The 26,662-nt window shown below is 38.4% G+C and overlaps 1 protein-coding gene across 1 annotated transcript in view; it reads left to right on the top strand.

Moving 5' to 3' along the window:
• TMTC2 (transmembrane O-mannosyltransferase targeting cadherins 2) overlaps positions 1 to 26,662 on the top strand; it is a 489,624-nt gene that overhangs the window by 259,307 nt on the left and 203,655 nt on the right. The window contains exon 4 of the mRNA XM_075551215.1: positions 18,301 to 18,415. Within this exon, the coding sequence (XP_075407330.1) occupies positions 18,301 to 18,415 (115 nt within the window). The remainder of the gene's footprint in view (positions 1 to 18,300; positions 18,416 to 26,662) is intronic.

Genomic DNA, 26,662 nt, shown 5'->3' with positions numbered 1-26,662 from the left:
GCAGTGCGGCGCACAGCCCAGCGCTTAACCACGACACCACCAGGGCTCCTTCCTCAGTATGAGAGGCGATTAAGGGACCTCTACTATGGGAGTGGAGGGGCAGGGGAACTCGTGGATAGACACAGAATATACTTGCCAGTTTGAAGTCTTTCCAGTTTCAAGTTTAGAACTTAGTACCGCAAGTAATGACAGTCAGAGTTCTTGCTAGATAAAGAAGCATTCAATGATGAATTTATTGAATACTGTGAAAGTAATCCTATTAATGGGGATTATACTCTATTTGACAATTGGATCTCCGTGTATAATACAAGGTGAAAGAGTAACATTGTGGCATTGCTCTCTCGGGTCCAAGAGTTGTTTCTGGGGATAGATTTGAGTGTGGGATGAGTTCAAATTCCATGACCGTAATCTCTGACATAGGCTTCCATTTTAAAACAAAGAAAAGTTCTATAAATTCAAGATCTTCCTTTTTTCTATTTCTAACTTTCAAATAGTAATTCTGGTTAGCGTTATTTCCTTAACAATAATAAGACTGGAAGTACTCTTCCTTTACTCAGGTGCTTCTTAGTCTATTATGTTCTTTGAGCCTAGCACAAGATTAAAAACCTTTTACACATCTTTTTTGCACAAATCTTCTTTGCCTGAGATTATGGTTCCTTCAGTTTTAGGACTCACCCCCCCTCTGACTTTTCTTAAGAGACTGAAAATTTTTGAATAGTTGTCTCCTCTGTGCTTTAACAGAATATGATTTTAAGCCCCATGCAGCATCATTGTACATTAAAGCTACAGTCCCCAGTAATGGGTCCTGTAGACAGCTGCCAGTCATTAACTGATTGCATGTAAATGATGAACAAAGCCTGTCAGCGACTGCGCTGCTAATTTATGGCGGAAACCTGGAAAATGGAGAAACGATAGCTGATTTGAAATATGTAAACCACAAGGACTGTCTCATGATGTAGTTGATAATGTCAGGAAATTATAGATAGTGTTGATTACTGTAGTTCGCTGATTTCACAATTATTTGTGTGTGTTTGTGCTTTGGAAAGTAGAAATGTTCCCTCATGACTGATTAGTGGAAAAGCTACATAATATTTAAAAGTGCTCCCTCCTTTAAGAATATATATTTAATACACCAAATTAATTGCTATTCACTTGAAAAAAAGCTTTTATCCCCCATCCGTGTCAGAGCTATTATAATAAATGCATGATCATCCTTCTTGCCACTGTTGATATCTGTTTGCCATGACTTGAAGAATTTACATACTTTGTGACTGGCTCTGATTTTCTATAACTCTTTTCTGTGGTTTTGTCTCTTCTGTACATTGTTGTATTCGTCGACGTTCTGTCCAAAGCCTCCCTTCATTTTCAGTCTCTGGAGCCTGAAGAACCCGTCTCTCGTGCGGACGATGCAGTCAATGAATTGTGGAGTGACTCAGTTGCAAGTAGATCTTGGTTTAAGTTCCAGGGTTGGTTTTTTGTTTTGTTTTGTTTTTCCGCTGATACAGTCATAAGTTGGTTCTAACATAAATCAGACACCTCTTTTAAAAAAATATGATTACTGCCTTTTAGTATCAGTAGTTTTATATGGTCTTCGAATGAGGTAAGTGAACATCTGAGAAAGATAACATCAGCAGATTACTTGCCACAAGACTGTCAGAATGAAATGGTACTAACAATGAGGTGTTAAACAGCTGTAAGTTGTGAGTGTACTTTGCCGGAGCTTAAACACATCATAAATCAGAACTACCTGTACATGGGGGTTAAAAAAGTGTATGGATGCGTGGAATGAACGATACTGGAAGTTTTTCACAGTCATCTTTGAAGTCTACTCTGATTTTCCTCGTTACCTCATCTCTGTACAAAACTTCCCACCTCAGCATTGTGCTGGCATCTTAACAGCATCACTTTCTGAACCAAGAAATAACTCTGATTAATTTTGCTGACTTCATTACTCATTTTAGTTCATAGTTCTCAGGTTTACAAACATACAGTCACCAAGCAGATCAGTAAGCACACAAATGTAAAATAGAATGATGGCATGTATAACGACATTCCTAAAAGGTGAATGCAATTTTTAAGCTATAGATTCAAAAGGTAATTGTGAGATCGGTCAATATGTAAACTCTATGTGAAATTGCATTAAAAAAACATATGATTTGTTTCTCATTTTTGAAATCAATTTCTTAATAACTGAAAAAAGTTAAAGCAGTTATTACAAGGGGGAATTTGTTCCATTACTATTTGTTTGTAATGTCTTTTTATAATATAAATGTTTAAGACAATAAATGTAAAAGAAACTGCACAATGCCTATATTCAAAATAATTATATAAGCATTATATACTCCCCCATGAAAATTATAAATATAACCAATTTAGATGTAGAAAAATAGATCAAGTTGTTATTTTAGCTGTTTAGTTTTGGACACATTTTCTTTCATTTGGGACTTTTCCAAAATTGATGCTCTTGTTATAGTTTCACAAGTTTTCAAATTGAAAAAACATGTTGAATGTGTATCATTTTATTTTTAGAAATCAAAATTAAGGGAGTTTTTTTTAACACTTTTAATTTAAACAATTCAAAGTGTAACCTCTAAACTATGTGAAACTTGTTTAATTCAGTCTGGAGTTTATGGTCTAAGCAATTGTTTACCGCATAGCTAAAGATGTATTGAAATTAGCTAGCTAGCTTTGAAATTGTATTCACTCTATTTGTAGATAATTTTTTCATTTTACATCTACAAAAAAGAAAAAAATTTCAAAAGAATTACATATTTGTTTCTATACCTAAATGAAATTCTCCAGTACAATATTTGGTTAAAACTAGCTAGTGATAGTAGGCAAGTTGTAAAACACACGTGTCCATCTTTTTGTTAAATCATTTTATTGGGGGCTCATACAACTCATATTACAATCCATACATACATCAATTGTGTAAAGCACACTTGTACTCATCATTCTCAAAACATTTGCTTTCCGCTTAGGCTCTTGATATCAGCTCCTCATTTTTATTTTTTATTTTCCCTCCTTCTCTGCTCCCCCCTCCCTCATGAACCCTTGATAATTTAGAAATTAGTATTATTTTATCATATCTTACACTTTCTGCCGTCTCCCTTCACCAACTTTTCTGTTGTCCATCCCCTAGGAGGAGGTTATATGTAGACCCTTGTAATCGGTTCCCCCTTTCCACACTATCATCCCTCCACCCTCCAAGTGTCCATCTTTAGTAGAAAGATGATGTTGGAGAAAGCTAGCAGAAAGCAGAGTTGAAGACCCACTTAGAGAAAGAGAACAGTAGGTTGCATTAGGCTTCCATAGAAAATAATGCAGCTTTTCTTTTAAGTAAAAAGATAAACTTGAACCAAGGGGGCTGAGGAAGTCATAAAAGTGTCTTATTTAACTAAACTGAACCATACTGCTGAGTCAATTCCAACCGACTGGCCACCTGTGCTAGAGCAGCACTGCTCCGTGGGGTTTCTGACCATGATCTCCTGCAGTCACAGGCAGCCTCATCTTTCTTCACGTGGGAGATTAGTCGCCCAACAGGTAATTGACTACACTCCAGGGCTCCTTATGGGGCCTAGCCCCAGTGTCCCTGTGGGTTACACATTGGCCTGCTCACCTCCAGGTCATCAGTTTGAAGCTGTCAGCTGCTCTCTGGGTGAAAGATCAGGTTCTACTCCTCTAGAGATTTATAGTCTGCAGTATCTACAGGGATGGCTCTACGCTGTCTTCATAGGGTCACTCTGAGTTGGAATCCACTCGATGGCAGTGATTAGCATATGGTAAAATAAAAAATAGAATATCAACTAAAAGTTTTTTTTTATTAATCATTTTATTGGGTGGCTCTTACAAATCTTATAACAATCCCCAACCAAATTTGTATGGTATTTTTATCCGTTGGAATACATTATTTCAAAGAGATGTTCAAAAATGTAAAGGAGTGGCATGTTTTTCTCTTGTCCCATCCCTAGTGCTAGGGAGTTGAGCTTCGTGAAACACGGGCTCACAACAGACTCGGTGAAATGATTCTCTGAGGCACAGACAGGCAGGCCTCAGACACCTGGTGGGGCTGGTTCCAGAACGTAGCAATAAACTGGATCTCGCCGTTAGAGCAAGTCACGTGAAACTTTTGGTTCCTCAGGGCATGCGGCACTTAAGCTTATGCGCTCTTGTTGTTTCGTAAGTGTGCAATAAATAGCATTATGAAAGGTTTGAAATAATTGAGAATTAGCAAAATATGACACAGATATAGGAACAGGATGCTATTGAATAAAAAATACCAATAGATTTGCTTAATTCAGAGTTGCAACAAAACTTCAATTTATAAAATTGCTATACCTTTCAAATGGAATGAAGTGAAGTGTAATAAAACAAGATCTTCCTGGATCATTGATACATATGGCTGACGTCAGTACCTTCTGTATTATCAGTACTGTCCTACCCTCACCATGGATATCCTCCTGTAAACTCTGTTAGAATTTCAGATTATCCATAGCAAAGTTTATAGAATCCTAATGGACTTTTTATAGTCCTGGTGGTGGTGTGATTGCACATTGGCTGGTAACCGAAAGGTCAGCGGTTTGAAATCACCAGCTGCTCTGTGGGAGAAAAGCAAAGCTTTCTATTTCTGTGAAGGGTTGATCTTAGAACAGTTCTACGCTGTTCCAATAGGTTGCTGTGAGTCAGAATCAACTCAATGAGCAGCAAGTTTGGTTTGGAATGAACTTTTAAAAATCCCCATTTAAAAATTTGCCAATCTTAGAATGATTGTTGTTCCGTCGAAAATATCTTGATTAGGGTTTATGTTGCAAAGAACTGGTGGTAGTGGTCTAGTGGTTACAGAGAGTGTAATGCTAACCAAAAGACTGGTGGTTCTGACCAATCAGCCATTTCATTGGAGGAAAATGTGACCGTTTTCTACCAATAAAGATTTTAATGTCTTGTAAACCCCATGGAGCAGATTGCTTCTGTCCTACAGAGTTGTTATGAGTTGCAACTGACTCAATGGCAATGGGATAGTCCAAAGAGAGGCCCACCAGTAATAGAATACTTGCTTCACCAGCCTAAAGGTCAGAGGTTCAAACCTACCCTGGGGTGCTGTGGAAGAAAGACCTGACTTAGACAAGAAAACCCTACGGAGCACTTCTAGTTTGTAACACAAGGGTTGTCAGGAGTTAGAATCAACTATGTGACAACCTAGGAATTTTTTTCAGAGAGATCAAGGTTATAATATGATTAAAATAAAGGCGAAGTTACGTTATTCACACTTGTATTATCAGTTTTTAAGCTTGGTTCTTAAAAATGCATTCTTTTGTTTTACTCACAAATGTACACAATGTACAGTTTAAAGAATATTGGTAAGATAAATTTCCTGTTAATTACCTTACAGTTTAAGATAGGAGTACTACCAATATCTTTGAAGACCACCTCCTTTCCTCATTTCACAGTTTTCTTGGTTTCAAGGAGCTCTGGTGGTGTTCTGGGCTGTGCATTGAGCTGCTGACCTCAAGGCCAGCCGTTCAAAGCTACCAGTCAGTCTGCTGGAGAAAGACGAGGCTGTTTCCACAAATAGCCGTAGTCCAAGAAAGCCAAGGGCAGTTCTACTGAGGCCTATAGTGTCACCAAGAGTTGGCATCCCCTCAATGGCAGTGAGTTTTGTTTGGTTTGAGAGGGTGAAGGGTTAATGCACTCAGCTGCTCTTTGGAGGGTTGGAGCTTCTGTCAACCAAAGGGCTTCCTTGGAAGACAGGCCTGGTGGTGTGTTGACTGAAAAGGAGCGAGGTCTACTCTGCTGCCTAAGGGACTGACTGACTGACTGTTTAGGGTTTTCTTTCGCTGAGCTCATTTTATTTCTTACTCTTACTGTGCTCCTGCTTTTCCTTTCATCCATTATGGCACTAAATAGAAGTTTTTATAGCACACATTTTTGTCAAAAATAATTAACATTTTACCATTAAACATGTCATGGATAGGTTTTCTATAAATATGTTTATCTTTGGAGTTTTAATTTTATTTCTAATTTAAGAAATCTTCTTATAACTAATATTGATGATCTTATGGTGTCCCATATCTTAATCTGTTAATTTGATGGTTTTTATTAATATATTTCCTAATGTTAAACATAACTTTGCATTCTTAGTATACACCCAGGAATTGCTTATTATATACTATAATTTCAAAATTGTGATCTATTATAATTTTAAAAATTTAAGTATGGTATAATTTTAAAATTTTACAAATAAATTATAAAATAATTTACAATTTATTTGTAGACATGTTTCTCAATGAGATTGACCCCTTATAGTATATCTTTCGATATCAATTATGCTTACAGAATCAGGTTGGAAGGGGTTCTTTTTTGTTACCTGTAAGGATTTGCATAAGATTTCGTAGAGCATACCTGATTAGATATGATGGTTTGTTTGTGGTTGCTTACCTGTTTTTCCGATGGGGTTAATTTGTGTCATAGTTTTTTCGTGTCCAATTCTGATTACTCCGAACTTCCAGCAAGTTTTTTTCAAATTTAACTTGAGTTTTAAATTTACTTTTGCAAAGTTCTTTATCATTGTGGTGTATAAATATTTTAAAGATCTCTGCTACAATTGTAGTTTAAACCATAATTTTGGTTTGAGACTTGGGGAAACGGCATGATTTTGTGTCGTTTTTAAGTTCAGGCTCTTTGCTTTCACGGGGCTAGGATCTGTGCGATTGTCCAGTCTGACCACCCGCCGGAAGTCTTTCCTTGGCATATCAGAGTTTAGCAGATATGTCTTCCTAGTGAATATCATCCTCAGCTGATTTACCTTCCAGATTTTTGCTTTCATTTAGTTTCTGGATTTGGAGATTACCTTTCCTTTGCTACTACTATGGGTTGAATTATTGTTTTCCCCAAATATACATTGGAATCCTAACTCCTACATCTAGATGTTTAGAAATCGGGTTTCTTTTGTTTTATTCCATAAGCTATATCAGTTTTTTAAACCTTATATCCTAAACCTAATAGTTTCTGAGTTTTATATAAAGAACCAGTCAGAAAAAGAGACAGCGATGAATAGGGGAAGCTCTACAGCGTATGAGGCGTCTCTGCAAATGAAGAAGCCAACGAACGCCAGGGGAGAGACAGGAAACAACTGGTATAGGTCAGCCTCTGGCTTTTAGCCTCCTGGCTTTTAGCTTCAGAATTATGAGAAAATAAATTTATATTCTTTAGAGCCACCAAGTTGTGTTATATATGGTACAGCAGTATTAAGAAACTGAATCATCATACAAATTTTTTTAATCTGGAATTTTTATGTTTAGTATAAAGAAATCTCTGGACATTGAATTCTCCCATAATACTAAACCGAGAGACCTAAGGGATATTTTAAAATCTGGCATCTATTAAGGAATAGTTAACTACACTATCAGCAATTAGAGCACTGAGTTTGTTTTAAGATCATAGCTAATATGTTGGAAATTTTTAATTCTCCTCCAGGAAAAGAGAACCGAGCTGCTAATATAAGTTAACTAATATATGAGTTCTTTCTTGTGGAAGATCATCTTATAGATATTTGACCCTTAAAAAGAACAGAAAATAAAATTTGTTCATTTTTTCTGTAGCAAAATGTTAACAGATAATGTCACCAATATAGCAAATTTTCAAGGAAACAAAAACATGATTTTTTTTCAGGTTTATCATTATTCTGCACAGATCCCTATTACTAGTGATCATCTATTAAAAAAAATACTCCAGGTAAATATCAAGGGATTATGAAAAGGTTCTAGGTGTTCCAAGTTATATAATTACTGAAAAATACTTGCATGTAGAAAATGATTTATACATAACTCTATGAGAAGATGACTAAAGAAAGATTTGAAACCTATTTTATGCATATGAGTATTAAATTAGAAATCTAATCTTTTCAGCTCTGTGTACCAGCGCTAGTTTAATTATAATTGTAGAAATATTAACATTGCTGTCCTATGGCATCTAAGAAGAATGTATCTTTTGTAAGATTACTAAAAATTTAATTAGGATTAAGCCTATTACATTTTTTACACAAGAATAATCTTGTTTTCCAAGTCAGAATCATACTCAGATTTGATTGACTCATTGAAGAAAGTTTGAAACAAACAAAACCACATTGACTACAGAATGATACTAGAGTTTCTATTTTGTATGTGGTTCTAATTCCCAATGATTCCAACTGCCAATGTGAACATTCATCCTATCATCTAAAACAGCATAAGTCAATTCTTTGATGCAAATATCAAGAGGTACTATATTAAGAGGTCAGTATTGATATGTCTTTTGGAAGTAGCATAGGTATGCATTTTAATTATGAAAGAGTTACCTCATCATTTAGGAGATTTTAAATGTAGAGAGAAAGATGGGATACAATATGTAATACAGCCAATAGTTAAGTTTTTACAAGGACTGATTGTTGCAATGTCAAAGAACAACATTTCTGTAAGTGTGGTTCTTTGCTTTGAATGGCAGGTGTAAGCTATCAGCTGTATAGTGTTCAGAGCTTTGGAATTTAGAGTTTGTATAATGATAATAATAATATTAATAATAATAATAGCAATATATATCTAGGTGGCACAAATGAGCCCTAGTGGTATACTGGATAGGTAATGAGGCTACCATAAAAGGTGGGGTTTTAGGGGCTTAAGTGCCTGTGTCAATGTCCTGCAGGAATTCTCTGGGTGGGGGGGTGTGTGGCGTGTGTCATGCGGCCAGTGGATCTTTGATAAGGCTACTGGGATCTCATGTTCATCATCTGGCAGAGGTGTGGCTTGCATTTCTCAGTTTATGACTGATTGTTGTTAAGGTTAAGTGTTTCTCCTGCTAGCCATTGAGTTACTGACTTTGGGTGGATTCTGTGGTAGTTACATAATCTGGTGTCAATTTTGGGCTTGAGAGGATTAAGAGTGAAAGGGTGGATTCTAGTCTGTCAATCAAGATATAGCCAATGAGGCCTCTGTGTGGGCATGGCTTTCTCCTGGGAATTCTGGGAACTCTGGTATTTCCTCCTTGGAGGCAGGAGACACATTTCTCTCTCTCTCCCTTGGAGATGCTCTGTTGACTTCCTGTGAGATAGCCCTAAGGAGAAGCACCATGGCCCTACCCTGACGTAGGGTAGGCCGGAGAAGCCACATCGAGATCCCTGTCAGCACTGATATGCTTACAACGCCACTGGATCCAAAAACTTCCTACTCACTGGCTTGTGATTGTCCTGCATACAGCATCATTGCATGTGTTCATGAGTCTAAAGAGTACTTTATTTTATTATTTTTTCAAACATTTTATTAGGGACTCATACAACTCTTATCACAATCCATACATACATCAATTGTATAAAGCACATCTGTACATTATTTACCCTCATCATTTTCAAAGCATTTGCTCTCCACTCAAACCCTTTGCATCAGGTCCTCTTTTTCCCCCCTCCCTCCCCGCTCCCCCCTCCCTAATGAGCCCTTGATAATTTATAAATTATTATTTTGTCATACCTTTCCCTGTCAGATGTCTCCCTTCACCCCCTTTTCTGTTGTCCATCCCCCAGGGAGGAGGTCACATGTAGATCCTTGTAATCGGTTACCTCTTTCCAACCCACTCACCCTCTATCCTCCCAGTATCGCCACTCACACCCCTGGTCCTGAAGGTATCATTGGCCCTGGATTCCCTGTACCTCCAGCTCCTGTCTGCACCAGTGTACATCCTCTGCTCTATCCAGACTTGCAAGGTAGAATTCAGATCATGGTAGTGGGGGGTAGGGGGGTGGGAAATGAAGCATTTAGGAACTGGAAGAAAGCTGTATTCTTCCTCAGTGTTATGTCACACCCTGACTGACTCATCTCCTCTAGACCCCTCTGTGAGGGGATCTTCAGTGGCAGACAAATGGGCTTTGGGTCTCTACTCTGCACTTCCCCTTTCATTCACTATGGTAGGATTTTTTTTTTTGATGATGCCTTATACTTGATCCCTTCGACACCTCGTGATCGCACAGGCTGGTGTGCTTCTTCCATGTGGACTTTGTTGCTTCTGAGCTAGATGGCCACTTGTTTACCTTCAAGCCTTTAAGACCCCAAACACTATCTCTTTTGATAGCCGGGCACCATCAGGTTCTTCGCCACATTTGCTTATGTACCCATTTGTCCTCAGCGATCATATCATGGAGGTGTGCACCCAGTTATATGATTTTTGTTCTTTGATGCCTGGTAACTGATCCCTTCGGAACCACGTGATCACACAGACTGGTGTGTTCTTCCATGTGGGCTTTATAGATTGGTATCGGACATATGGGCTAATATTGGACTTTTAAGGGCTTGGACTGAACTGAACTGAGTTGGGATGCTTTCATAGTGCACACTTACCCTTTATATGAAACTTTCTCTTATACACATATGAGTTTCTGTGGATTTGTTTCTCTGGTCTACCTGGACTAACACAGATACTGTATTTGCTCACCGCCAGCAATTGCTGGGTCGACAGGTCCTCCCTCCTAGAGAGGGATGGTTTGTGCGGTTAGGTTTGCTCAGTCTGAACAGCCTGTACCTCCTGTGGGCAGTGCCGTACTTTAGCTTATAGTAAGAGCCACCTGTGCTTTCAGGAGGCTGGGCTTGGGTACTTTGGGGTGTGCTCCATGTGCTTCATGGAAGGCATGGGTCATGCAATCTGGTTTATATGCTTTAGAAGGCCCACCTGTTCTTAGGGAAAGGTAGTGGCTGGGGCTGAATGTTCCTGGATCAGGTAGGGCAGCCTACATCTTAAAAGAGGGGTGATAGGTATGGTAGAGCTTGTGAGCCCAAATACAAGCAGCCTGTGCTTTGGGGAGAGGTTGTGAGCAAAACTGAGTTTGGGAACAGAAGCCTGTGTCATGTGCATTTCAGGAAGTGGGTGGCTATCGGGGCCAATCGTTAGCCCTTTGGCTCTGTCCACCAAAGCCTCGGCACCTGCTAATAACTGACGGCGTGCAGGACGCTTGCTTGCACCATTTTGGAGACATGGGTCTCCACGTATTAGTGTGCGGGCTGACTAGATGATTCCAGCAGTATCCATGACTGCTCACATGCCTCCTTCGGCAAACAGTCGCTGCGTTCATGCCCTGGTTTCTCTCTGCTGCTTCTCCCCTGCGCCTCGACTCCCCCCACCCCCACCCCCACATCCTTCACTTGTGTCCAGCTTGCTCTGCTTGCTCTGGAGCTCAGCTGCCTCTGATTGGTTCGCTGGCTCTCTGAAGGCATTGCTCCCTCGTTCCAGTTCCAAGATGTTGTCACTCCTGTGCCTCAGTGGCTCACCCACCGTATCGGCTGTGTTCTTTTTGTAGTTGCTGCTTTGAGTCCTGTGCTCCAGTTTGTCTCTTTGATGCCATTCCAAGAAGACCACGCTTCTCTGCACCCAAAGGCAGGGCCCATTTGGTTCATGAATCTAATTTCGGGCTGGCCTCCTCCTGCCTGTCCTTCCAGTCGCTGCCCAGTCTGTTCATTTTTGATGCTCTGGTGTTTGAAGTCACTTTTAAAAACCAGTTCTACTTCGTTTTTCTAGCCGGTGTTGTCAGGGGTAATTACAGCGTATGTAGTATGGAGTTATATTGACCAAAACTACAGGCTGAAATCTGTCGAGTGCCCTTTGGGGAGCAGTTGAGATGGTCATGTGGTTTCGTTTCCTGTCTTTCTGGCCTAAATCCAAGTTAATCATTTGGATTAAATAACAATTTGCTGTTGTATATTATTTACTAGTACAGTCAAACCAGTGAAAGCTGGAACTTGGGTAAAGCAGAGAAGGAAAACTCGCATACGCAATACATAGAAGAAGCAAGACCTTAGCGAGACACAGGAGCTGTACGTTTCTTTTGTGGTATCTTTATTTGGCTTTAGTATCAGTTTAAAGTTTGTTTTGTATTTCTCCTCTTTCCCTACTTTTTAACCTTATTAGAAATAAGTATATTTTCAGTTAAGACTGGAGGAATAATTGCACATTTTAAATAGTTGTAATTGGATTTATATGTAAGGACAAAGAATGTGTGTTCTGGTGTCCTGGCAACAGAATGAATCAAAACCTGTCCATTTTACATTTAAACAAGACTTGTTTTCTTTTAACCATTTAGCATAATGTTCTTTTTGTGCTAATTGGGAATGTAATTATTTTAGGAAAAATAAATTATCTTAGTTTTATAATGACTTGTCTTCCCCTGGAGTCATAGTAAATGGCTATCAAACAATTAAAACCCCAGGCTATGCATGCTGACCTCCTTACAGCCTTCCCTAATGGATAGAGCCAAAGAGCATTCTCGCATTCTCGTCGTCTCTTTTCAGAGTCATGTTTATAACCCTCCCATTTTATTGGATGATTTCTTCTTCTTTGTTTTCTACTCTGGTATTTTAATGTACTTTGACTAGAAAGTTTTAGTGTAATTAATCTTTATACCAAGGAGCTTGTTGGTACTGTGGTTAATATGTCTGGCTATTAATTGAGAGGCCTGGGCTGGGCACCCACCAGCAGCTACTCCGGAGAGAGACTTAGTAGTCTTTTCCCAGGAAAGATTCCCAGCCTTTTACCCCGGTGGGCCAGTTCTACCCTGTCCTTAGAGGGCCACTGTGAGTCAAAATTGACTAGATAGCACTGAGCTTAATCTTCGTTTTTTAAAATTATACTCAGGTAATTTGGGTGGGTAATGGTAAAAAGCAAGAGTGTTGGAACCAATTTAAGAGAGGTGCCCTTTGATCGGTTAACTTGTGAGGATTACTGGACTGGCAGTTTCCTCACTCAGCACCAGAGAGGCAGGGACACAAATAGATTTGTTTTCCTGTTCTTCTTATGTACGAGGCCCAGGTTTTCTATCCAGCCAATGTACCTCACGTGCAGCCACTTGTCAGTGGGGGAGAGCGTGCTGGTGTGATTCTGAATGGATGTAGCTGCGTGAAGACAGGGCAAGGAGAAGTGCTTGCTGACCTACTTCTGAAAGTGCACCTGTGAACCGCCTGGGTGTCACGGTGTTGTAATGTGTAGCTGGCCATGGGGAGCATGCCGGGCAGGCAGCATTTTCTTCGGTTGTGTGTGGGACCCTCACAATTCAGAAGCTGCCACAAAGGCAGCTGGCAGCAGCAACAGCAGTACCAACTGAAGGATGAGATCTCTCTCATTTGCTGTGAGGGACAAATAGTACACAAACAACATAAAACGTATGCCTTTTATCTTAATTGGAACTATTCTTTTTTAGAGACGTTATCACTAATCCACTTAATATTACACGTAGTTTCACCGGGTGACCACCCAACTGTGTCAATTATCGTATATACTCGAATATAAGCCGACCCGAGTATAAGCCGAGGTACCTAATTATTACCTGGGAAACCAGAAAAACTAATTGACTTGAGTATAAGCCTAGGGTGGAAAATGCAGAAACTATTGGTGAGTTTCAGTAATCAAAACAAATGAAAATAAAATTACTAAAAATTGAGACATCAGTGGGGTAATGTATTTAAATATTTTAATTAAAAACATAAATAAAAGGACAAGTCATTTAACATTAGTAAACCACCACAGTAAGTGGAAAATAGGTTCAACAAAAACAGTAAGGTATCAACAATGATACTTTAAGGATACTATTCCCTGAGCTCAATCAACAAGCAAGCTAAAATGTAAAGAGTTGAAATCCTTCAAAACTGGATTCCTCATCATCATCCGTATCCCAATGCAGAGCTTCAGCATAGACGCTGTCCTCACTGAGATCACCATCACTGCTGTCAATTTCATACAAAGCGCAGTCTTCACTGCCATCCATAGCATCACTAATACTACATTTCTGGAAGGCACGTCGCGCCATGTCTTCTGGAATGTCTTCCCATGCATCTCAAACCCACTTTGCTATTAATTCTATGTCAGGCTTCATGAGATTTCCTCCTTTTGTTAGTCGGGCTTGACCAGATGACATCCATTCACGCCACATCCTTCGCACATGGTCTTTAAAAGGTTTATTCAAAGATACACATCATAGGACGGCTCTGATTGGTTAGATGTAAGTAAACAAACATTCAAAGCCCTGCAGTTCCAGTGGGACTTTGAATGAACAGCGGAGAAACGGCAATCACCTGCGAGATAATGGGTGCTCATCACCTTACCTGGGGGGTGGGGGGGGCCTCAGCAAGATGTTACACCTCGCTGGGGTCCCACTGACCCATGTATAAGCCAAACCCCAGTTTTTCTGCACATACATGAGGATATACGGTATTTACTGTTTTTGGAGGAAGCTCACTAATTTCTAACAGGTATCAGAGTTAGAGGAAACAAAATTCAGGGTTTCTTAACTTATGTAATGAGTTATGTACCTGAATTTTGACAGGTTTTGAGAGACAATTCAAGGTTTTTACAAATGGACTGAAGACATATAATTCAGAGACAACAATAAATAGTAACTGCAGGCCAGAGTGCCAGTGGAGAGCACTGCGCACTTGCGGCAGCAGCGGGACAGTGCACAGAAACACAGCGGTAGGCTTGTAGGACGGGACCATGTGTAAGGCTATTCCCCCAAATGACACTACTTTCTAATGACATTCATTTTGATTATCAACTGGCATTAACTGAAAACTCAATATTGGGAAACTAGTGGAAAACTTCCACAAATTTTGAGATTTTGAAACATAGTATCTTTAATATTTGTTGAACTTCAAATTAATGTGACATTTATATCTTCAAAATATGAATTGGATTGTTCTGCAAATATTCTCTTGTAGAATACAGACTTGTAAAGGCATGGGAACTTACTACTTATTAGAAAACCTATTATATTCTCTTGGTCAATTTTTGAAATTTTATTCCAATTGACTTTTTAAAAAATCTTCACACCAAATGAACACCTCAATCTATTGATACTCTTGAACTATAGAAGGTGGCTTCAACAAGTTTATGGGGAATTTTTATTATCTTTTAATTGCCCTTTCCCCCGAACATTTTGAAGCCTCCTCATGTGATTAGACTTAACACACTGTAAAATGCCATTAAATGTTAAGGAAAACAAGGGATTTATAAGATTTATGCTCCAAATATAATTATGGAAGTGAAACTCTGAGGATAATCCGAAGCATCTGTTTTGAATTGTTTTCTCCAAAAAAAAAGAAGTTCAATGGCTATAAAGACCCTTTATTCCTTAAGTAGGATGCAGGGCAAGTTCATCTCTAAAATACATCTGGGGCGTGATCTTTATTAGCTTTCTCTCCTTCCTGTTCTTCTGCCTCAAGTACCCACTGCTGTTATTCTCCCTGTCCCCTCGGTCTTCCTTGTCCCTCTCTGCACATCTCCTGGACTGCTGCAGCAGCGTCCACTGAAGTGTATTCCCTGGTCCAGTTGTAAGGGCAGTCCCTGTAAGACTTCTTTATTTACCTGTTTATTTTTTCTTGTGCTCATTTTCAACTTAATTATCTCTTGGTGCGATAGATATCTGCTTCGATTTACTAAATTGGTATCTTTAAGGGCATAACATACACTTGTGAAACTATATTTTAGATACATGAAATATTTTTAAAATCTTTAGTAGCTGAATTCCTGATGCAAAAAAACATGTTTTATTATTTTAGTAGACTTTTGAGATCAATTAATATTTTCTGTATTTACATAGTATTTATCATTCCAAACTGCTGTGGAGTAATTTATAAAGTGTGTTTTGCTCCTGTGTTAGACAACACTGTTAATTCACACTCTCAGTGAACACTCAAAATAACCACACTAGCTGCCATGAAGTCGATTGTGATGCATAGGACAGGGTAGGGCTGCTCTCTGGGTTTCTGAGACTAACTCTTTACCAGAGTAGAAAGCTGTATCTTTCTCCCTGGAAGCAGCTGGTGATTTCAAACCATGACCTTATGATTCACAGTTCCCCGAGTAAGCACTGTGCCACCGGGGCCTCTCCAGGCAACACTGAAAAGCTATTTCTGTGTAAACCTAGGTAAGATGGCCTGGGAAATGTACCCAGGTGAGAAATGGTTGTCAAGGCATATCCCGAGGTTAATCTTAGACTTACTTAATTTGATTAAGTAGTTTCTAAGGCATAAGGTTTTCTGTAGCCAACAAATCTACCAAAGTGCATAAAACCTTTCCCACACATTCTTAACAGGACTGAGTGTCAACCATTTTAAAAACCTTTGCCGTTATGAGAATAAAAGACATCTCCTTGTAATAATGTGCATATTGTTGTGTTACTCAGGAATCTGTGTATTAAGACATTGATACTTATTTTAGTTTCCATTTTTATAGAATCTGGTTTCTGTTCTTTACCCACCTTGCTCACCCGTGTTGGAATTCCTAACCTTTTCTTCTGCTTTATTGGAATTCCCTTAGATTTTGTGTAGTCTTGTCACAGTTTCAGATGTTGAGATATCTTCCCCCAGCAGGGTGTGCTTTGTTGGCAGTGCCCTTCAGTAATAGAAGCACTGCATTTCACGTTCTCAAACCATCACATTGTTTACATTTAGAGTTATATTTGGAGGTCTTCTTAAGAGATCTTTCAATGTAACCCTTTTACTTTTTACATTTAGATTTTAAAATTATTTGGTATTTAATTTTGTATATTATGAATGTTATAAAGAAACTAACTTCATTTTATCTTATCTATATTAAAGGACTTCAGAAAATCGGGGTAAAATTCCATTAACTTTAAATTTTTTTCACAGATCTTTTGAATTTCTCTGGTATATGGCTAAAATAATTATTTTTATTTCCCCCAAAGTTATTCTAAGGTTTTGAATGGAATCACATATGGTTTCTAGATTATTCTATCAAACTCGCATATTCATAAAACTCAAAATGATCTATTGCTTGACGCAGGTTTTATGTAGGATAATTCTAAGTGGTAAGACTAGTTAAATTTTAAATATGGACTGATTTAAAAATAACCAGTTGGTTTGGTTATGTGACCAAATTTATCAAGTAGTAGATCACTCAACATCCCTTTCCCCCCAAAACAGAAGTTATCTCTAAACTCCCTGCCCTTGTGTCCATTAGCTACACTGTATAACTTCACCACTCAATTATATGTTAATTACAAAGGACATAAATCATCACATCAGCCAGTTAAGACGTACTTTTAAAACTTTAAAAACTAAAAAAATCTCATTGCCATTAAGTGGATTCCAACTCATAAAAACCCCATAGGACAGGGTAGAACTGCCCCATTGGGTTCCAAAGCTGTAACTCTTTATGGTAGTAGAAAGCCTTGTTGCAGGCTGATTACTGTGTCCATCTTCTCATTAAGGATTTTTCTCTTTTTTGGAAATTCTCTAATTTCCTAAGCACCTTTGTGCATGGATTAATCTTTTCTGAGAACTTGTCTGAGATAACATGAGATACAGTTTAATCTGTTTACTTCTGTAGAGCATTTTGCCTATACTTGTGCCAGGACTTACTTCTGTGTTCTTCTGGTACTTCATGCTAGACTCTTCATTGTCCAGCTTTCATATATATATATATATATATATATATATATATATATACTGAGAGTGTCTGCAGTTGAGTTGATTGAAAATACCACGAGTTTCTTCAGTTGTATCTTATTCCTCAATGTGGCATTATTTGTAAGAAGGCTGTTGGCATCAGATTTGCCCAGGGTACCGTGTCCAGTGCTGTCTTGACAGGTGCTTCCTTGATTGTTGACTTTGGATCTTCGTGAAGTGAGATCTTTGATGACTTCAGTTTTTTGATGTTCATCATTATTGTGATGTTGCTTATTGATAGGATTAATTTTTTTCATTGAGGTGTGATCCGTATTAAAGTCTTTGATCTTCCTCAGTGTTTCTGGTCCTTTTCTTTCTTTAGCAAGGCAAGCGCTGTAAACTGTGTATTCCATGTTGTTACTGGTCATCTGCTAAGTCTGATGCCACATTTTTCTTCATACAGTTCAGTGTCTCAGATTATCTGCGATGCGGACAGCTATATGTGATAAAAGATACACTTCAATGCACACTTTGCCTAATTTCCATCCATGTGGATTCCTTTCTTCTGTTCGAATGGTCGTCTCTTGCTCTGGACTTTGAAAGAGCACGAAGTCTTTGCGAGCTTCTGATAGCATCGCTCTTGCCATTGTGTTGAACTAGATATGCATCTCAGATCTGAGAAGTTTTATGACTTGAAATATATTTAGAAAGCATTAGTTATATTTAATCTCCTGACTCGATGAACTGTTAGCATGTAAGAGAAATAAATTTTCCTTCATAAAAGTGTTTTATGAAGGTTTTCTCTCCCTGTGGTACTTCCTGCCGACCTGATACTATGTCACATTAAATTGAATTGAGACTCAGACTGAACACTTCTTTCTCTCCTTGACAGCATGGGGTAATCTTGGAAATGTTCTGAAGAGTCAGAGCAAAATGTCTGAAGCTGAAACTGCCTATAGGAATGCTTTGTACTACCGCAGCAACATGGCGGACATGCTTTATAACTTGTGAGTATGCACAGCGTTCTCTGGCTGGGTTCATCTTTGAAGCCTGTGGTGAAAGGGACTGTTGATTTAACTGCTGGAAATTGAGATGAAATTGCAGTTTTCTGCGGTAGTATTTTCACTAATTATGCCTTTGAAATGATCAAGTGGATGGTATTTGTGAGTTTTAAATTTTGTGCCCCATCATTGACATTCATAAGTATTGATGTATCATGGCTGATTTTTTTAAGTACTCTATCACTTAACATAAAAATTAGTTTTAAAAGTTTATTTCATTAATATTTAGATAGTTTCATAAAATGAAATTGTTATACTCACATATGTTTTGTAAATATAACACAGATTATTAATAATCATAGAATTATTTTCAATTTAAAATTTGATTACCTCCATGTATACATTTGACAAAAAGATCATGGATTATTTTTCCCCTCCCAAAATCTGACATTTATAAGCAAAGTTGAGATAATGAGGAATATTCATGCATGTTTAGTTCAAAAATTTCCTCTGGGAATTACTTTTCCTTTCATGAATGGACATCCCTAGGGATATCAATGATGTGTGAATAGAGAAATACCATTTAAACTGAACATTTTCTTTTCAATTCTATTTTAAAAATATATTTTGTTTGTAAGAAATAGGAAACTTGCTCAAATTTGCTTCAGGAACAAGAATTGGCTGACTCCCAAAATGAGAGTGCCTGTGGCTGAGGACCTGCAAGTACGGTTAGATCCAGCAGCTGGGGGACATTCCAGGCATCTTTCTCCGCCATATGGCACGGATTCTGCCCTTAGGTTCTCTGTTTTTTTGAGACCTTGTAGTTCACTTGGGTAAGATGGTCCCTAGTACTCTTACGCATACACCATCCAGAGTCTTCTCACTATCCAAAGGAAACAGACTAATTTTGTATTCTCTACAGTTAATCGAGGGAAGACCTTTGCCCCCCTTAGGATCACTGTTCTCTTTTGTATGAAACACACAGAATTTGAAGAGAATGAACAAGATGTTTCCTTAAGAAAAAGGATCAATCTCTGGCAAAGTAAAATGTCTCTTGCTGTGTTGAATGAATATTGTATAACAGTGTCAATATCGCAGTAATTTTCAAAGTTTAAGACTATTCTGTACAGGAGAATTGTATACCATGGAGATCTGCTGAGTAGAGAGTTGAACTGCTCCAGTGGGATCTGTAGGCTGTGACCATTCAGAAACATCTCTCTGCTAGTAGCCAAGTGGTTAATTGTTTGTGCCACACAGGGACCTCATTTAGTTTTTATGTTCCATTATTTCATGATGGTTTCACCTAAAAACACCCATATAAAGTAATATAAATAAAAACAATCAACAAATATTTTCAGATATTAAAGCAAAAGCAGAAAGATTAAGTTTAGTTCAAGTTCCTGTTTGTATATTTACCTTGTCTTTAACTTCCTAGACTTTGATGGCACACCAGCCTAGTGGCCAGTGGCATAAATTACATCAGGAGATATGTTTTGCATTGTTGTTTTTTGTTTTCTTTTAACTGTAGATGAAAAAGTATTTATTGTTTTGCTTTTTACTATTGTGCTGCTCCCAGTGTCTTCCTTTGCTTTATTTTTTTCTGAACTTCCCCTTATTCAACATTCCCTTCCCCTGCCTCTGAGTTAATATATATCTAAGGCAAATAGAAGACATGATGATGTAACAGAACTGATAAAAAAATTTCAAGGTCAGCTTGAGAAGACATAGTAAAATATTACAATGAACTAGTCAAAGATCTGGAGTTGTTAGAAAACAAAACAAAAGACATGCTCAGCATGGATCAAGCTGAAAGAACTGACTAAAATATTCAGGCCTTAAGTTGCAATCTTAGCAGGGAGGGGTCTGTGGACCAAATACTGAACGATGTAGGAGGTATCCGATGAAGAAGGCAAGAATACAGAGTCTCTAGATCAAAATGAGCTAGTCAATATTCAGTGGTCAAGAACCAATGGGACTGAAGGAAGACGTCCAAGAAGTAATGAAGGAATTAATCATCAATAAACAGGTCTGGTTTTTAAACAGCTTGCTTGAATCAGACTTCTGTTGCTGAATTTCTTACAATTTCGGGAGCTTGGGTTTAAGAGGAATGGATCCCAGGCAATGAGATTTGATCAAGGAGGAAAGTGAGGTCGTAAAAAGTCTCTTTTAAGTAGCTTTTAGCCACCATTTTGCACAGGACTTCAGAGATAGTGTGTATTTTGGATTGCCAAACCCTGTTTTATAGGGAGTTAAAATTAATGTAGAGGGTACATTAATGAGAGCAAGGAGCCCGTGGGCCTGTCACCACAGGCACGATTCTAATCGGCGTATGATTCAACTGTTCCTATATTCATGGCCAGGCTTTGCAAACCCTTAGGAAAGGTGAGGATAAAGGTCAGAGAGTGCTGACTGGGAGCGGTCTGAGCGCCTGACGTGGCACTGAGCCATTCCTGGAGCTCTTTTCAAAGGAAGGCACTGAGATCAGAAACAGAGTTTGGCCCATGAGAACCCAGGACTGGCAGAAATGTTAGGGAAAGTAAGCCTTTGCCAAGTGGCTAGAGTTCAGGACATGGTTTCCTGCCAAGTTTCATGGATATGGATGTGTGTGTCTATCTGTGCATATGTATTGAGGATGGCATAAGAGATCCACAGGATGCCAGGTAAGCAGACTACTGTGTTCCCACTTGAAAGATTTTTCAAAGATCAAACAGAAGTGTCTTGAAAGTGCTTTGCATGCCTGAGAACCAGTGAAAGGAACTGAGATTTTTGTGAAATTCCATTGATTTGGGACCTCCAGGGACTTGAATACAGCTGCTGTTTAACTGATTGCTAGAAGGAAGTAAGGCAGTAGGGAGCCTTTTATCTGTTGTCTTCCTGTGGTAAGAATAAGGATCAACACTTATTTGTCCTTTCCTTGTGTCACAGTTGTCAGTTTCCACTAAACAATTAATACACTAGTGTGACCTTGTAGAAGACCCAGTGGTGCGGGGAATACAGAGCTCAGGGTAAAGCGCTTCTTACTGCCTTCTTCATATGCCTCTCCCTCCTCCAGGGCACGCAGTGCCCTTGTTACATGAAAGCAAAGCAAACCCAACTTACCGCCATCAACTAGATTCTGATTCAGGGAGACCCCATATGACAGGTTAACACTGCCCCTGTGGGTCTCCACACGGTAACTCTGTGTGGGAGCAGAAAGGCCCTGCTTTCCACCTTTCTCCTGTCAAACAGCTGGTGGTGAAGGCAGAGCATTCCTGGGGAAAAGTTCATAAGACAAAATGGCATAAAGCAAAAAGGAAGTTGCCATTAATTTATATAGTAAAATTTTTTGAGCATTACCAGACCCGCAAAATCAGCCTACCAAGTCATAGCAAATCATGAACACACACTAACCTCCAGTGCTCACTACTCACGCCCATGCTCTGTGGCTTGATGCTGCGATGCTCAGTGTAGTTGCTGAGAAAAATGGTGACACCACTCTAGCAGCTTCCGGTGCATACTTCCTCTTTAAGGAAGTATTGGTCATTGGTGTTATTTTTCGCCCTCCTACAAAAAGGAAAGATGTTCTTTGCTTCTTTCATTGTTGGTGAAAACAGGTATTAGCAGCGGTCCTCTGTAAAAGTGGAGAATCATAAAGAGAACTTTTGGAGAGCAAGTTGCACCAGTATATCTTTTCAGGATTTTAGTTTTGTATTTCCCCTTATTCATCACCTTTGATTATGAATTTTTCTTGTGTGCAAATGCAGATTAATATTAATTAATTAAGGGCTTCAAAAAGTTCTTAGAAAAATGGAATTGAGGACAATGACATTTTTTACAGATTTTTGAGGTCTAGTAGAATTACTCCCCCTTTGATCTACGTTAAAGTTATTGTGATTGGGGCTATTCCACAAAATTTATCAATGAATATCCATTGGGATGATTTTAAAACTATGTTCCTTCATTCTTTATTTCCTTATTTACAATTGAAGATGAGTACTTTATCTTATATTTACTGATTCTGTGTAATATTTTTGTGGGGATTGATCTACTTGTATTTCTTGGTTAATTTTTTATTGTGTCGAATTTTTGTAAAAATTGATTTTGGGATTTAATATATAATTCACCCATGGCATTATCGATGTAAACCATACATTATTTGCTAAATATTTTCTATAAGTATCTTCTTTTCATTTTTTACTTTCTCATGATAACATTTATTAGCTATAACTTAAATTTTTAGATGGGAAAAAAGGAATATTTTCGTGTGAAGCCTGAAAGTATATATAGTTATGAATAAGGTCATTTATAGTTGCAGATTAGAGAAGTCATTCCATATTTCTTCAATCTATTTAGAATTGTTTGTTTCTTTTGTTTAGACCATTCATCTACCTTTGATTTATTATTACTGTTTTTATTAACTAAAGTTGTAATTTTTCCTATATGCAGACAAATATTTATATTTGATTTATTGAATTTGTAGCATTTACCCAGAGTAAATCCTTATATATACACAGATATGCAAATATGTTTTGATTTACTACTATTTCAATTGCTTTTATATTTTAAAATACTAGTCTATGATTATTGTTACATCTTTTCAAACATTTCTTGTTTCCTATTCATTTCCTAACCAATGTAAACTTGAGCAAAGACTTTTGAAGTTGTATTAGAAATTCAGGGTTTTTAATTCTTATTTTATATGTTAAAGGGAGAGAACTGATAACATGTATGCTTAAACTTTCTTTTCCAAATATATGCATTTTCACATTTTAATTTTAAGGTTTCCTTCATTAAAATTTTATATTTTCGTTTACAAAGGTCTCTCTTCTTGAAACTGATATATCCTTTGACAATGGAAATGAGAAGCTTTTAGTCTCTTATTACTTTTTAAACTTTTTTTTAGATTCCATTTCTTGAAATATGCAAATCCCTGGGGTTTTTTGGTGTTGCTCTGTGTTGTATATGATTGTTAGCTTGAGGTCCTTTCCGGGAGCTTTCTCAAGTATGCCATGTTCTTCTTCGCAGGTAGACCTTTCACTACCTGCTGTTGCGTCAGTTTAGACTCTTACTTCTCATTCTATGTCTTCTGCTTGCCAGCGTTTGCTTCACGTCCCCCTTCATCTTACCACAGCCCACTCACCACCCTTTTGCCTGCATATATCCTGTATATCTCAGTTAAAGTGACATCTCGTGCGGAAAACTTATTCCAGCCACTTTCACAGTTAGAAGATAGGTCGATACTTCCTCCAAATATGAGAGTAATGTATGCCCAGCTATTTTTCATCTGAAAGAGCCCTGTTGGTACAGAGCTGTCCATTTGTATTAAGCACTCATGGCCAACCACAAGGTCAGTGATTGAAACCTACCCACACCTTCCCAGGAGAATGGTGAGGTTGGCTGCTCCCATGAAGATTCGCAGTCTCTGACGTCCTATAGATCAGTTCGACTATATCCCACAGGGTTGCTGTGGATCCAGATCTACTCCAGGGAAGTGGATTTTTAATCTGGATCAATTAAAAAAAGTTCTGTCATAACTTGTTTCCCTTAATCATTCAGCAATCTCTTTCAAGATAGGGGACACTTTGTATCTGCTTTTCCCCATTGCAGATCACAGCGCCAGCCACAAAAGGTTGAAACTGCATATATTCTAGTTAATTTCTTTCCTGCCAATAGTGGAAGTGTCTACATTTAAATTTGGGTCCAAGCACGCCTGTTTTACAGCCCCATCCATTTCCTTCCCAGTTCATACTTAGAGCTGTGCTCATCCAATTTTCCACGATGATTGATTGTGGACATGATCAGTTTTCATATATGTGTGTGTATAGAGGTATATGTGTGTATATCACTCACTGCCATCGAGTTGAATCTTTGGCGACCTTATGGGACAGAGTAGAAGCCCTGTGGGTTCCTGAGACTGTAACTCTTTACAGGAGCAGGAAACTCCGCTTTTCCTCTGAGGAGTGCTTGGTGGCCTTGCAGTTAGCAGCTGGATGCATACCCAGGGTCCCACACTCACTGTCCAGGAAGCATAAGATTAGTAAATTCCTCATTGAGGCCATGCTTATTGGATGAAGATTCCGAAATATCTCATCACTGGTATTAAGGCTTGAGCATTCTCCTCACCCACCGCCGGATCCTGAAAACATCTTCTTTATGACAAATGTACTGAAAACAGCTTTTCTTTTCAGAATCATGAGAGAAAGCAAAGGGTACATTATTTAGCACAATAGCCACCCAAGGGATGGTTCAGCAAAAGAAATGCTGATGTTTCTGTTTGCTAATTAGATTTAGAGAAATGGTAAATAACTATATTTTTTACTCTGCTTTGTTAAAAATGGCATTATAAAATCATGGACCTTACAAGATCAGTCCTGTGTTGTTGCTGTCGCCAGGTGTGGCAGCAAGCCCCTGGAACAACGTAGACCTACCCGACAGGTGTCCAGGCCCTCCTCTGTGTAGGAGCTGATGAACGCGTCTTTCTTGGCGTTGCTATGTAGGTTTGGACTACTGACCTGATGATTAGCAGGGGAGCATGTAATCTATGGGCTGCCAGAGCTCCTTAAAATATCAGTGGCCTCCTTGAAAATCATCCTTGGTACAAAATAGTGTTTACACAATTGACTTAGGCCCTTAAATGCACATCACACTAGTTTTTCTTTTAGGAATTTTCAAACCTAAATTTGCCTAGTTACTATATAATATTAAGTAGACCCACAGGAATTTTTAAAAATTAATATGGTAAGAATAAAACTCAAGGTAAGCAGTTTTATTTCAGAGAGAAAAAATCCATCTTGCTTCATCAGATGACATTTTTTGCATATCATTTCTTGAATATATTTTAGCATTCAAATTTCTATCTTTAATTTTGCCCACAATAGATTACATCATAAATTTAGCTAAATCTATCATGTCAAAATGTGAGACGTCGATTAAGACAAGGGAATTACTGTAAATTGACACGTATATCTGTAGGATGGTAATGGAGAAATTGGAAGATTTTATAGAGAAAGTGGAATTAAAATCCACCCAAGTTAATTGAGACACACATACGTACAATGAGGCATTCTCATTTGCAAGGTTGATGGCATAATGAAGCACACATGATTAGTAAAATTGTAAGTTTCACATAACGTAAAAGCTCATTTTGTCACAGTCAGTAGCATTCACTAAGTGTCTTCAAGTGGTCTGAGCAGAGAGACTGGGTCTGGCCAGCTGCCTGATGCTTAGTTGCTGGGGTAATCAATCACAGAAAGACCTACTTACATAAACAAAAACACATACAGGCTGAGAAAGTCCCAGTGTGCCAGCATTTTAATAGGATTTCCTCCTATTTTATTATCACAGATATTAGAAAAAATTCAAAGTACAGGCACGTCTTCAGGAGAGTCACAGATGTGTTTGGCACATGTCTTGATTCAAGTGTTGAATACATTCTATTTATAAGAGGAACAGGCTAAGGAATATTGGTTAAATGAATTTATAATCATATTAACACAGCTCCTCCTTCCCTGGAAAGCACAAGAATAAATTCTGTTGCCATTTACCTCTGATATATTTCAATTTCCATATCTCCCAAGTCTCCTACCTGCCTTTCTACATACAGTTTTCCCCCCACGTGTTTTGTACTCACTTGTTGCGTTAATACAACCAGGCAAGTTGCACTTCATCGTTACACCTGCTAGCTTGGGCGTGATCTTCTCTCCTAAGCTGACTGTACACATCTCATCTCTGAGGACCAGGACTAGATTTTACAGGTAAGCTCTCAAGGGAGCTTACTTTTCTCACGACGTTGAACTCTCTCCTGCTGAAAACAGCTGCATCCCATTTCACAAGGGTGCGCACATTTCCGGGAAAGAAGCCGCAATTGCAAAGTTGGATCAATACCTATTCTGTATTCTGTATTTTTATGCTGAATGTATTCAAAATGGCAGGCGTTATGCCAGATGCTGGGAATAGGTAGACAACAAGAATGTTTTGGCTCTCAACTAGCTCGAAGTCAGGAATTACATTTGCAATGTTAGTCCACTTTTTCTTGTACCTTAGTGAGAAGGGCCAGTTGCCCGTTTGTAACGTCTAATTTCACTAGGACAGGTGAAGAGAGGAGTGGCGCTGAAAGTGAGAGCCATGGTTTGAGGGGGAAATATGGTTGGAGACTCGTTTCTTGTTAGTAAGTACCTCTATTCCTGTGCCAATAACAAGTAGTCTTACTGTATTTTTTAAACCAAATTTCTATTTAAAAGGCAATGCCCTTATCAGAAACTAAATTATTGAGGT

This window comes from Tenrec ecaudatus, chromosome 6, assembly GCF_050624435.1.
Source record: "Tenrec ecaudatus isolate mTenEca1 chromosome 6, mTenEca1.hap1, whole genome shotgun sequence".
Classification (NCBI taxonomy): Eukaryota; Metazoa; Chordata; class Mammalia; order Afrosoricida; family Tenrecidae; genus Tenrec; species Tenrec ecaudatus.
This window is presented reverse-complemented; position numbering and strand designations above follow the sequence as displayed.